Here is a 14235-nt window from a genome sequence, read left to right on the forward strand (position 1 = left end):
TTGCTTTGCAGAATACTAATTTAGATTTTTCGATCATGATTCAATATCATTTCAAATGTGTATTGAGTTTCAGGGCCTAATTTCACCTCAAGATCAAAACTGTACTAACCCACAAGGTGAACTTTTTAGTAGGGATCTGGAGTAATCCGTGTATTAGAAAAAAAAGAAATGATTTCGACCTTGAACTTTGTTTTGGAAAGTCAATTTTTATTATAGCATCATCATATTTGACATAATGTTTATTTACATTATTTTGTTTAAAACACACAGATTTCTTTTATATGAAAAACATAAATGGTTAAAAAAACATTGAATAATTACATTTGGGATTGGTTCATTTTAGATGTTTTGCATATGATAATTTCAAAGGTCTTACATGTTAAATTATGGACAAAACCACTCATAATTTACACAGCCAGAAAAAAATCTTACATGCAACTAAAAGAGCAACAACATTTTACAGGTCACCATTGTTTTCAGTTCTATAAAATAAACTTTTGCTCATAGTATTATATCAGGGTTGAAAAGTGCAAACATAATAAACCACAAGCATTTTAATTGAAAAAACATGACGCTTCCCATGAAATACCTTCTCCAAACAAGAGTGAAATGAAAACAACCTTTTCATACACAGTAATAAAAACACTGTGTTTTTATTATGGATTCATAAAAACAATAAACTACGGATTTATTATGGATCATTCACATCAGGTTTCTGATTGTTTTTCCGCACAATGTAGGTTTAGATTTCTGCCTTGTTAAATTTGTGACTTTGACCGTGTACAAGATAAGTAAATAAAAGGACTCCAGGATCTGAGTGACATTCAGGAAGATATTCTGCTCTTGAAGACACTCAGAAAGGTTCTGCGTATTTCACCGGTATAGAGGCCATACACAATAGGGTTAATAAGTGGAGGTAAAATAAACATTAGCATCCCCATTACCTTTTGTAAGTCAGGGGAAATATTTTGGAACCTATGTGATAAAACAGTGAAAGTTCCTGCAATCTCAAACATGACAAGAATAACCACCTGTGCAACACACGTGTTCACTGCTTTCGCCTTTGCATCAGATTGCTTCCGACTCAAACATGCAACCAGAATTTTAAAGTAAGAATAGGCCTGAATAGACATACTTAAAACTTGTATGAAAACTGTGATAAATAGTCCAATTATGTTGTTGAGAATTAAGTTCCCACACGTGAGCTTCAGGAGAGACTGGTTGTCACAAAATACGCTCAGTATTACAGATCTGCACCTGGGCAGCCCTGACTGGAGAGAAAATAGTGACAGGATACAGACAAAGTCAGAACTCCAAACAAGGAAAATAATAAGAGCAACAATCCTTGGAGTCATGACAGAGCTGTAGCGTAATGGCATACAGATGGCAATGTAACGATCAAACGCCATTGCTGCAAGAACAAACAGAATTCCACCGGCGCTCATGTGCAGAAGAAAAGCTTGTAGAACACAGAGCGGATAGGAAACTTCCTGAGTCTCTGTAACAATATTTGAAAGTATTTTTGGAAGCATGGCAGTTATTCCTATCAGATCATTCACCGGCAGACTAATCAGGATGAAATACATGGGCTTGTGAAGGTTTTTCTTCAGAATAATCAAAGATATCAGAGTCAGGTTGCATGACATTCCAAACAAGTAAACGGCTAGACCAAACAGAAATATTGGATACTTTCCTCCAGGTGGAATAAAAAACGTCTCCAGTGTTAGTGGAGAATTGATTCCAAATGAGCTGTTTTCCATTTTAATAAGATTGATCAAGATAGAAGACAATCGTTTATACCCATTATTTGAAATCAAGCCAGAATTTGGAGAAGTAACAGTTGACACACTTCATGTTTCACTAAATGGCAGGTTGGTCTGGTGATGACTGCCGTGCATCGCTTTTTATTGTTTCTCACTTCCTCGTTTCCATCACTATTTACCTCAGGGATTATCAGTGGCTTTGCAGGATTTAGATCAGCACTTCTCCAACTTTTTAGAACAAGGATTACCTCAGCAAACATCTTTTCATGTATCTTCAGTCTGGTAGACATTTTTTAAACAGAAGAAGCACATATCTACATCGGTTCTACATAGGATGTAGTTTATGCTTAAATGTCCCAAGTTTCTTCAGAACCGATCTTCTGAAGTCAGAGTTGCAAGCGGGAAACTTCAAAGTTAAACCTGACTGCCCTGCAGACAGAAAGCTGCTTGTAGACCAAACAAACAAATCTGACAATTTCTTCTCCTTTCCACCAGTATGAACTCAGCATGACTCTGAATTGTCCAATTCACAACAAATGTCATCTTGAGGGACTTGACAATAAATGTAATTTCAGTTCAAACACATATACATTCCAATTAATCCTAGTTATCAACTAGTGCATTAAGAATAATGCACCATTAAAATTAGTTTAAAAAGCTTTCTAACGAACCCCTGCAGACTGCAGCATTCACTCCTTCTGGACCACCATGTATTTCTTGCCCTGTCTTTTACTTTACAGCAGATTATTGCAGCGTCCGAAGTGAGGCCCTCTAAAGGATTATGAGTGGCCCTCAATTCTAGAAAGATGCAAATCTGACCTGCAAGCACAAGTGTTTGATTCAGATGGACACTTTTTTTTCATCTTTTCACAGACAACTAAAACTTTCTTAAAACAACAACATTTTAGGTACAGCAAAAAGCATTTCTCATTTGTTAACCAGGCTTCTGCATCCATCTTAATTTTGTTGTTATTGGAAGTATAAAAATTCAGCAACTTTTACACAGAAGTACCCCTGAATGCATCCGGGTCTATTGGTTAATACAGCAAGTGTTGCTGAAAAAATTGTAGCCCACACCACACTCAAAAAATTAGAAAATGTCTGTCTACTAATAAAAACAGATGTTAGACTTTTTATATACTTTCACATATAAAGAGTGATTTACAGATTTTCTCTCTTCTACAAAATCTGTTTTTGTTCATTTAAATAAAATGCCATATGTTTAGTTTATTATTGCACAAAGTAAAACAAATACACAATCAATTTATTTGCCAACTTAAAAAAGTGACATCCAAGTGCTTTCAACTAGACAGTTTTGGCCTTCAGGGCAAAACGTTTGGACACTTCTACTGTACAGAAATTACAGCGTTTTGGAACCTGAGATCTTCCTGCTGTAAAGCAACATTGGTGACTGCAACTCTATGTTATGTTTTTTAATTGTGGTTTATGAAAAACATTTGATGTGAGCAAACTATTAGACATCTGTTACATAACGCTCTTCAATATGGAAAAATTGCATCAATTGGTTGTTTCATTTTGCTGTCAAAACACTCTTAATAATGAGGCCCTTTGAGATGTGATTAAATTATTGTTATTAACTGTCTCACAAAATAATTAATCCCTGGACAAATGCTAACCACCTCGTACCACCATCTAATGTAAATCTTATTTCCCACTAAGGGATGTTGTCCAACCACTCTCTTGGGAGGCGGCAAGTAAATCAGTTGTTAAGTTGGCAAATGAGGCAACTTTGAAAACTTCCTAGTGTGTCGTTTACTAAATGAAATGAGCAACAGTGGTTACAAAATAAGCAAAAATGTCTCATTAATAAGACCATTGATGTCGTTTTGTTCCAGCAGCATATTTAATTGAAACAGAGCACTGCTGTGGTCATCTTAGTCCACGGGGAACAGAGACCACAAAAGCACAGTTGGGACATCGGGAAAAGCTAATCATTTTACCCCAGAGAAACTAACTTTATTAAACTGATGATGATTTCATGGTCATGCTGATCTTTTACTCATTTTGTTGTATCTTTCTTAGTTTACTGCATATGAATCATTTTACCACTTGTGTCCTATCAAATTTCAGAGCATGTTTTTTTGTTGTTTGTGAGTTTTATGTGAGCACCCGGTGTGTTTTTAATTACTCAAATTAATGGGAGGGTCTAACCAATTACCAACATAATCTAATCAATTCAAATATACAAATTAACTACAGATTTTGGATCTAAACTAACTTAAGTAAATTCTAACTTCTCAAAATAGAAAGCTAAATTAGTAGAAATTACAATTTGCAAACTTTACATAAATGGCCACAACAACTCCATTAAGTCAGTCACTGTCAGGGTTAATTGACACATTAAAAATGAACTGCCCAAAATGCCATTGATTGCTAATACAATATTTTAATGAAATTCAAATTCCTCATATCAAACCTTGGTTTTTAAACCTACATATTCACAGTGACATCGATGCATCATTGAATGGGTTATTGGTTTCGGTTTATTTTCATTTGTTTTTATTTTATGTTTTTTTTTTTGTTTGTTTGTTTCACTTTTACTTAGAAGTTTAGCTTAATGTTTCTAACTAGTTAAAGTATTTTTTTATGGAAGTTGAGATATTTTGTCAATAAACTCATTCGGTTTGTGTTTGTGGTGTATGTATATATAGTGCTTGATGTTTGAGAATGCCAATGTTTTAATAAGACAGTGTTCTGTAGTCTGTTTTATAAAACCACATCTCACCAGGAAGGTATTCATTTGGTTATAAATTCCCTATAATCAGGTGATGCCCGACTTAGTAACTTTGATGAAAATTGCCACCTTTGCTAAAAACTAATTTTGCCTATTTGTAGCCAAACCAAGCATTTTCCTGCACAACATCTTTATTGTAAGTTTACTTAAAGCTGCCAAGTGTTGATTTGTTTTGTTTTGCTGTTTTGTTATTCTATCCTGGTAATACTGAAAATGAGTAAAAAAAAAGTCTTAATGTAATGAGGAAAACTTACGTTCTAAAGAATCCCACATCTGCACATGTGGGAAAATCCTTCTCACTTAAAGGCAGGACATAATCCAGCTCTACTAACACATAACATGAAATAAAATGTCAACATCTAATTAACTTGGGAATCACTCCTACCCCAGCAAAGTATTTATGATTGCAGACATTCCTCAGTCTGGCATCAGCAGTTTTGGGGTTTTATAGAGTACTTCTATTACACATGTATGTCAAGAAAAAAGGTAAGCATGTTGCTTCTGATTAATATTTTTTACTTGAAATCAATTTAATCTGCATGTTTTTTTTTCTCCTAATTTATATTAGTAATGTAATGGATAAGACATTACAGATAACATTTCTGCTCAGATGATGGTTTACAACTTGGTGAAAGTACATGCAGTGATATGAAAGTGTTTTTACTGAGTCAATAAATAAAATAACATTTGTAAATATATTTTAGTACACACAATTACATGTTTCGCTTTGGTCAGTCTGTGCAATAGTTTTATATAAATTGTTACAATGTACTTTTTTTTTAGATTTCTCACCATATGAATAAAAATGGGGGAAAATACTTCAATGCCATCTGATATCCTGGAGATCCAAGGATTTGAAATATCTCCAGAGTACATATACCCTCTGTTTTTTTTACTTTTGTTCGTATACTCCACTCTGCTCTTTTCTAACGTCGGCGTTCTCACACTTATCATAAAGGAAAAGAGTTTGCACCAGCCCATGTACTTCCTCTTCTGTAACCTGTCTGTGAATGACCTGATCGGCAACACAGTCCTGCTGCCTCAGCTTATGGCTCATGTCCTGTCCACCAAACGTTTCATCACCTACAACCAGTGTTTGCTTCAAGCTTTTCACAGCCACACCTTTGGATCTGCATCGCACATGATTCTTGTTATCATGGCTATCGACAGATACGTGGCAATCTGCCACCCTCTGAGGTACGGCTCCATCATGACTAATAAAGCTGTGATCGGCCTGTCTGCCACTGCCTGGGGCGTTTCCTTACTCCTAGTGTCTGTGCTCTTAGGTCTCACAGGCAAGCTGTCCCGCTGCAGATCAGTTATACAAAACGCCTTCTGTGACAATCCATCACTGTTCAAGCTTTCTTGTGAGGACGTGTCCATTAATAACATATACGGACTGTTTTTTACGGTGCTGCTGTTTACTTGTTCAATTGGAGGCATCACTGCTACTTACATCAGAATAGCTCTCATCTGCTGGATGAAGAAAAACAAGGAGATGAATAACCGAGCGCTTCAAACCTGCTCAAGCCACCTCATTCTTTATCTGATTATGCTCTGGTCAGGGTTCCTAACTATTATATTGCATCGATTTCCAGATCATCCAGACTTAAGGAAGATTGCATACATTTTATTTCATGTCGTGCCTGCCAATTTAAATCCTATTATTTATGGACTACAAACAAGGTCATTACGAGATAAGATTACACAAATACTCAAAAGAAAAACTGTAATTTCCATCTAGATGTTTATTTTCCTCTGCATTTTTACATTTTTACTAGGCCAGTACCCTAATTTAATTTAAAGCTTAGAGCTTATAGGATTGTGAGACATTTTCAATCTATGTTTCTCCACACCATTAAAAAATATAACTGATGTACTCTGATGCACTCTGTTGACACTCTAATTGGGAACTCTTCTTTTTTAAATCACTGTCACACACAGTGAATAAGCAACAACTTCCATATTTTGGTCAATTTGGTAAATTACCCTGTACTACTCTGTATTTTGACCTGTCATGAAAATATTCTGTTAATCGGATTTTGATTGTATGAGCAGTCGGCTATGATTTACTACTGTGGCTAAAACTTTGTAGTTAAATGACTTAGTAACCTCTAAAAATGAACTGTTTTAAAAGATGAACTCCATTTCTAGCTAAAATATCAGGAACAGCGAGAAACTCTCCTTTTCTCAAACTGCAGGAACATTCTGATAATTTTGAATGAGTTGTCAGTTAAATTTGAGTTTTCTGCAACGATAGCAACAGCTTAATAAATCATTTCTGACACATTGCTTATTGCTTATGCCTTTTCCTTTTACATCTGAAATCAGCAGATAGTTTTCAGATGTATTGTGCATGTTCTTTTATTTATTATCACAGCAGGATGCTCACATTTTTTTTTCAAGCCACGTACAGAAGATGCAAAAAAATGTTCTTTTAAACTATAACATAATGTCCGTTATCATTGTTATTCATTCACAACATTGTGTTAACCAGAGACAAAGTCACTAATGACTTTTGTTATTTAAACCATTTTTAGTTACTTTTTGGCTATTATTAAACAATGTTAGATTTAATAAATAAATCATTATGTTCTTTGAGCTTTGACTAAAAATGTAAGTAAATATCAGAAGTACTAAACATGCCATGGGCAAAATGGTATGTATAGAAACTCAAATTGTTATGTTCAAAAACTTAGAACTAACATTGAAATTTAATTGCCTATCCCATGACTGTAACCTCTTATGAGTATTTAAAACAAAACAAACAAAAAAAGGGGGTAAAACAGTTAAACATGGCGCTGATGTCAATTTCCATTAATCGATTTTATCCATCAATGTCCATCAATGAGCCTTGTATTCATTGGGACAGTGACAGCTGGAGCAGATGGGAAAAAACCATGCAATACAATCCTCTAATCCTGCAACTTTAAGATGCATCTCTCCTCTGACACACCTGGATTGAATAGCTCAATTTACTCATCCGTATGCTGTTCAGCTGTGCAGAGGCCTGATAATGACCCATTCATTTCATTCAGGTGTGTTTGAGGTGTGTATGTCATATCTATCACCTGGTTCACCTCTGTCTACTCCTTCTCTCAGCTTGGTTTGCCTCTAATTAGGTCTCTTTGTTTTGTAATTTCTACCAATGTATATAAGCTCATCGGTTTTCTTTGTTCTTCATTTAAATTTCCGTTATATTGACACTTTCTGCTCCTGTCACCCTGATGCCTCTGCTTCTTAAGACAGTGGCGTCATGTAATGTAAGTTTTTCTGTTCATAATTGAATTCATCTTCATCCTACATCTGCCTCCATCCTGCTGCATTTTAGTCTTTTCTAAACGCCAACCATGACAGTTGTATATCACAAAAAAACTCTAAAAATGTTAGGTTTATGAATACCTTTTCAAGGTACTGCCATAATGTCAGACACCACTTTCTTATGTTACATACAAAAATTTCTCTATCTAATTTACCAAAAGAGCTCGGTATTCTATTACATAAGAACAAGAAGAAAATTTACCCGAGGTAAAAACAAATATAGTATACATTTGTTCTTGATTTGCTAACAAAATTTGCCTTTTATGGGCTGCAAATAAAAATATGCTGCACATCTTTCTTAAAGATCTCATTTTATCATTTGGAGGCTTAAAAGCAGTTTTAACAATCAAATAAAAGTAGTGCTGATTAAACGGCTTTGCCCATGATAAGGAGGCTCATAAAAAACACCATTATAAAAAACATCCACATGAAAAAGCGATCTAAAACTTTGGCTACTTTCTTCCACTCCCCCGTCCGTTTCTGTGTGGCCCTCTGATCTCTGTAACAGTTGGCGATGTATTCAATGTTATGCAGCAGTGGCCCATCGTTAGGATAAGTGTTAGAGGAAATCCTGTCATCTTTTCTCTCTACATCACTCACGCCTCCCTTCCTGCATCTCACCGGGTCCCCTGACTCCCCACAGTCCAAGAAGATGCCATTCCTCCAAGTGCTGTTATGGTTTGTAGGATTCCTACTTACTGATCCTAATGGACTTAGGATTTGATCCATTTCTTCTCTCTCCTCTGTGATGACGGATCCAGCTGTTTCCTGACCACTTTTGATGATGCAGTCGTCCTCTCTTCCTGGACACACCTGCCCATTCATGGTGCAGCTAGTGTTGCTTACAAGTGCAGGTTCCTGTCTCTCTGACTCTGCCGACATGCAGTTCTCCCCAACTTCATAGACAAAACACATCCGGGCCATGTACTGCAGAATGACTTTCTTAGCCCACTTGGGAACGGGCTTGGCATCTGGGCCGCAGTGGTGAATGTTCATGATAAAGATGGTCAGGGCAGTGGAGGCTGTGATCATTGTCATCGTTGCAATGTAATATTTTCCTGTAGAGGTTAAAAAGGCAAGAAAAATAAAACATTTGTGCCATGTGTCTGCATGTTGCAATCGTGTAAAGTGGGATTTGAACATACATTATTTTCCTCACCAATTAGTGGCACGTTCTCAGAAGGTGGCATAATTTCTGCAACCAGCAGCTGGAAGACGGTGAGTGCCAGCAGCACAGTGACTCCCAAAGAAACCTTTTCCCCAGAATCAGCAGGCAGGTAGAAACCCAGTGGAGCCAGAAAGGAGATCATCACACATGGTATGAGGAGGTTGAAAACATAAAAGGAAGCTCTTCTCTTTAGCTTCAGCGTGTAGGTCACGTCTGGGTATGGGTCTGCACAGCATCCATACTGAACAATATTCTTCTTTGCCGGCATGCCGAGAACTTCCCACTCCACGTTTTCCACCAGGTCAGCCAGGTCGGCGCTCTCCATGGCGTTCAGGATGTCCAGCTGGTTTCCATTGTAGGTCCAGGAGCCGTAAGTGAACCTGCACTGTTGCCCATCGAAGGGGAAAAAGGACACATCCACCTTGCATGAGCTCTTTGTGATAGCAGGGGAATCCCACATCATCTGGCCATCATGCCGGATCACCACGTTGGTATCCATCGGGCCGGTAAAATGGTTGTCTGCGCTGGAAAAACAGTCAGCTTATCTCAACAAGTAAATTAAGGCAATATTGTTCACAGCCATTCCAGAAAGAAAAGACTTGATTCGTAAGACTGTTAACATTTTAAGGGTTTTTGCAAGTTAGAATTTCTCAGTTATTGTTTTTGTCAACATCTGGTCAGTCAGTGTAATTGTGAGGGTTTTTTTTTTTTTTTTTGACTAATATGAAACAAGAAACTTGACTATCAACGCCCGTCGACCCTACCTGTTATATAGGACTATATCAGGCCTCCATACATAACTACCAGGAATACGGATGGTGTCGAGTCCATCGTACTCATCTTTATTCCATCTGAGGTGCGCATCAAACCAGACTTGCCTTATCCACAAATAAGCAGTCAAAATTTGATTTCGCTCATCCTGTAAAAAAAAAAGAAAAAAAAGAAAATGGGCATTAAAAGGCATGTTATATAATCCTTTCAAACAGGGAAAAGTTTAGTTGAAATGTATCCTTAATGTTTGTGCTCTGGTGTTTTACCATGTCGATGATTTGTGAGAGTGTAACCTGCAGAGTCACATTCAGGATGTTATTTGTGTCCTCCACAGGCCTCAGCGCACTTGTGTAGTTGGCCATTAGGTCCGTCAGGAGCTTTTGGGCATATTTGGCATATGCACCTTTGCATGCTTGGACAGGAATAAAAACAAACATAGAATTTTGCATTAAGTAAATAATTATATGTCCTGATGATTTTGATTGATGTTAAAACATAAAGGACAGATGTTTGCACAAAGGGAGATTAAACAATGTGCTTCTTTGCATTTCAGGGCATCAACATACACACACGATAGAGTGGAGAAGAAGAGAAACATGACAGAATATGTGATTGCCTGACAGATGGGTGGAGCGGCTGTAAAGTGAATGATAGACTACAATCCCTTTCTGTAAGTGTCTAAAAATAGAGTTTATGAAAATTAGATTTTATGTTAAACAGAAATATTAATAAATGTGAAAATGAATTTAATAGGACAAGGTGTATCTACAGCAGCAACAATGGATGAAAAGTTGCAGCTTTGGCTGCAGAAATGGATTTATGCAGTCCAGATGTCAACCCTAAAACACAGCCCCTCAGCTGGACAGCTTCTCTGTGGGATTACTGCAGCACAATCTCTTAAAAACAGGTCACACGTTTGAGAACTCTGAAAAAGGCTTGAGGATAAGAGGAGGGGATATGAGAATAAATGTATATCGCATGATATTAGAAAGGCAGAAGATAACAATTGAGTTTTTTGTTTATTCTTATGACGGGTGCTTAAGTTAAGCCACAGAGGGAATCAACAATATAGGAATCTGAAATTAAACATTTGAAAGATTCTGGGAGAAACAAACCTTAGTCTTGGTTTTGGACTTGGAGTTGGACTTATTGCCATTTCCTGAGCATAATGGATTGGTTTTTGACGGTGATTGTTGGGGTGGAGGACACAAGAATTGTCTTAAGCAGAAAAGGTTTGAAAACCACAGCTCAAGCTCATCGACACTCAGTTACACTATGAAATATAAAAGATCCCTTAAACTTTGGAGCATTTAAACGCAACTTGTGGAAAAACTGCAAGATGTAACACAACATGGACATATTTACAAAAGGAAATTTAAGTGGTGTCTCTAGCTGAAACAATCATGACACAGAAAATCCTAAAGATCATTGGATTTTCATGATATTTCAAGACTAGGCTTTATTCCTGTGAAGTTCTTGGGGCATTATGTCGCCATGGTACCGCAGTAATACCATGACGTCAAGCAGGTACTTCGCATTGTTATGGCAGACCCAATGAGTGCTCCGAGGTCTATTTTGTAAATACTAAAATAAAAAATAAAAAAATAAATTAAGCGGTATTTTAATTTACAGTATATTTCGCTATAAATAAATAAATAAATATATATATTTTTTTTTTTCTGGGACTCTTTGCTGTTATTGCTAGTGACTTTGCAGCTGTTGCACAGAAATCCCCTCCTTGTACGACAATAAAGGATATTTATATTCTATAAAAACTAAAATAAAAAAAGACAATAAATAAAAAAAATAAAAACAGAAACTTACTTGTCATGGCACTTAAGAATAGAAATGAATGAAGTAAAGTCGGACTTCTCCAACGTAACATTTTCCAAAGCAAAGTATCTGAGGTCCAGGACCCTTTTTGAATTGTTCGGTGCTTAACTAATTTCCTTAATAATAATAATAATAATAATAATAATAATAATAATAATGCGCTTATTCCTGCAGTAGCGTGTGTAACGTCTGCCTTCCCACGTCAGCGCAAATATTCGGGTTATGCAGATTGTCAGTTTTGATAACTGCACTAGTAGATCCTATGCACGCATGCCATTACATGACGCAGTCTTCCGGAGGCGTGGGCTAATGCGAGCATTGGATTTATAGGGGCTTTAAAAAAGAAGAAAAAAAAAGAAAAATATATATATATGTAAAATACATACTGCACAGCGTAAATCACTTAAACAAGCCGTCACGCAAACGAAGAGCGAACTGATGGACAAAAGAAATCCGTCATTTGATTGTTGTTTTTCAGCACCGCGGAGAGCGTCCAGAAACAAAGCGCTGCTGACGCAGTATTTTACTTCATTATGTTGCCTTTGATCAGTTGCTGTGACATGTTTTCGCATGTTATTAAAACCATTCTATGTATTATTTTGACACATCTTGTTCACTGCTCGCCGTCTCTTCCGGAAACTGCCATTCTCCTCCCACTGATGTTTTTCCTCCCGCTATCTTCCGCGCAAGGATGACAGCAGCATCCTTAGGCCTACTATCATCTGTTAGGAACACCTGGATAAAACTATAAAGATGAACGTTTAGGAACTGAAGATGGCTGGATGACGTCCCAGTCTCTTCTTCCTGGCTCGATGGGATCAGAAATTTGCGGCTCCTTCGCGCACTGACATTGTTATTGTTGAGCCAGTTGTAACTGCAGCGCCTGCTGGGCAGCAGTGAGCTGGGTGGAGGTAATGGTTTTACAGAATGTATCCTTTTTAGAAACATGAATGAATTTATCAGAATAAAGATGACTACTTCATGATTCCAGCCCTAGCCGGGCATGGCATGCACACTGCTAATTATTATAACACTAAATATGTATCATGCATGCATAATTTTCTGTGAATAGAATCATGTTGCCTCTTTTGTGACGATGTGATTATTATTTTTGTTTAATGTTTCCCCACGTGCAGGGTAAAATGATCCAAGGCTCAAACATTTTGGGCTATGAGAGGCCCCTGGTCATCAGGATATCATTCACCACTTGTATTGTTGTTACTGTGTGCCTGCCACTGTTAGGACTCATCACTTGCGTCTCGATATCCTCTCTCTTTCACTTTGAAGATGCTACTGGTACACATTGCCAGGTAATTTGTTATTTTCCAACAGCTTTCTGGAAATGGTTATTTTATTAGAAATTGTTTCTTATTACCAAGAAACCATTATTATTACCATTATCACTAATGGTAATAAGAGATCATTTTCTTTTGTGAAAAGAAAATGACCCTTGCCCTTTTGTCTCAAGGTCAAAGGCGTCTTAATATAAACAGGGTTTTTTTCAGTTGCTTTAGTACTTCTTAAATATTTTTTTTTATTGAAACGTTTCATTTGAGTACATTTAGTCATAAAGAGTACCATGCTTTTTGTTGAATTTATTTCATTAGTTATTTAATTAACCAAAACATCCAGCAACTTTCTGTTACATTTTACACAAATCCTCTACTAAACTTAACAGTGTGCACTGAGTAATTTTTTTCATATGCATTATTTCCCTTATATTAAACCCACCTGTTTTGTTTGCCAGCAGAAATCTCAACCTTATATCATTTGATCAAAACACAGAGAGAAGCAGAGAGTTTACATTAAAAATGAACTCGTGTTCTTTCCACAGCATTTTCACTTATTGAAGGTTGTTGGTTTTTTAATTCAAAATATTTCACTGTGACATTATCCAGTTACAACAAAATGAAACTTTGATTTTATAAGTTTTTCTTAGGTATTTCCTTCTTCTTCTTCTTCTTCTTCGTGTGAGAGGAGGGTGTGTGCGGAAGAGCGGGAGAAGAGTAAAAGAGCGAACGATTGTATATCTTTTCTATCTTTTTTTCTTACTGTTTATTCACTGGGTGTTTGTGTTACTTGTTTAATTGTAATTTTGTGTTAGTTTGTCACGTTTTAAGGGGTTTTTGTGGGTTTGGGTGTGGCCGGCAGGCCAGCGTCTTAGGACGCCATGGTGGTTGGTGGTGGTTCTTTTTCCACGCTGACGCGGAAGAACGGCATCAAGGTGGGTGCTGGTTCTCCGTGCAGCGTGGAGGAAGTTTGTTTGGCTGTGGGTGAGGTGATCGGGCACGAGTCTATTAAGTCGGCAGCACGGATGAATGGAGCGGTGGTGTTGTTTGTGGAAAAAGTCGAACAAGCTCAACAGCTAGTGGAGGTGGGCGTTTCTGTCGGCGATTTGTTTTTACAAGTCTCGCCACTTACTTTACCTGCAACGAAGGTAACGCTGTCAAACGTCCCTCCATTTATAAGTGACGAGTTTTTGATAAAAGAGTTGTCGAGGCACGGCAAGGTGGTATCACCGCTCAAAAAAGTTCCAACAGGGTGCAAATCGCCTCTACTGAAACATGTTGTCTCCCACAGGAGACAACTGTTTATGATTCTTAATCGTAAAGATGAGGAGCTCA

General features: G+C 37.1%; 4 protein-coding genes across 5 annotated transcripts in view; 2 read left to right on the plus strand and 2 right to left on the minus strand.

Moving 5' to 3' along the window:
- Nucleotides 1-317: 317 nt before the first annotated feature.
- Nucleotides 318-1976, minus strand: LOC103140698 (olfactory receptor 52J3-like). Its single transcript, XM_007555947.2, has one exon. The coding sequence runs from the start codon at nucleotides 1758-1760 to the stop codon at nucleotides 825-827; it is 936 nt and encodes a 311-aa protein (XP_007556009.1). The 5' UTR covers nucleotides 1761-1976; the 3' UTR covers nucleotides 318-824.
- A 2590-nt stretch (nucleotides 1977-4566) lies between these two features.
- LOC103140728 (olfactory receptor 52N4-like) lies at nucleotides 4567-6362 on the plus strand. The gene has a single exon (XM_016673358.1). It carries the CDS (start codon nucleotides 5324-5326, stop codon nucleotides 6260-6262), a length of 939 nt encoding a protein of 312 aa, XP_016528844.1. The 5' UTR covers nucleotides 4567-5323; the 3' UTR covers nucleotides 6263-6362.
- Nucleotides 6363-6395: 33 nt separating this feature from the next.
- On the minus strand, nucleotides 6396-12088 carry LOC103140729 (neuronal acetylcholine receptor subunit alpha-9-like). Of its 2 annotated transcripts, none has more exons than XM_016673393.1 (5): nucleotides 11998-12088; nucleotides 10045-10190; nucleotides 9772-9926; nucleotides 8999-9531; nucleotides 6396-8897 (listed from the first exon to the last, which is right to left on the minus strand). In XM_016673393.1, the coding sequence occupies exons 2-5, from the start codon at nucleotides 10138-10140 to the stop codon at nucleotides 8206-8208; spliced, it is 1476 nt and encodes a 491-aa protein (XP_016528879.1). In that variant the 5' UTR covers nucleotides 10141-10190; nucleotides 11998-12088; the 3' UTR covers nucleotides 6396-8205. The 2 variants fall into 2 exon arrangements, with proteins under 2 accessions (XP_016528879.1, XP_007556051.2); XM_007555989.2 differs by lacking the exon at nucleotides 11998-12088 and adding an exon at nucleotides 11603-11746.
- A 171-nt stretch (nucleotides 12089-12259) lies between these two features.
- The window catches only part of LOC103140699 (post-GPI attachment to proteins factor 2-like), a 19722-nt gene continuing 17746 nt past the window's right edge, over nucleotides 12260-14235 (plus strand). Inside the window, exons 1-2 of the mRNA XM_007555948.2 lie at nucleotides 12260-12522; nucleotides 12748-12921. Coding sequence (XP_007556010.1) covers nucleotides 12754-12921 — 168 coding nt within the window. The 5' untranslated portion in view covers nucleotides 12260-12522; nucleotides 12748-12753. The remainder of the gene's footprint in view (nucleotides 12523-12747; nucleotides 12922-14235) is intronic.

This window comes from Poecilia formosa, unplaced genomic scaffold, assembly GCF_000485575.1.
Source record: "Poecilia formosa unplaced genomic scaffold, Poecilia_formosa-5.1.2 Scaffold74, whole genome shotgun sequence".
In the NCBI taxonomy this organism is placed as follows: Eukaryota; Metazoa; Chordata; class Actinopteri; order Cyprinodontiformes; family Poeciliidae; genus Poecilia; species Poecilia formosa.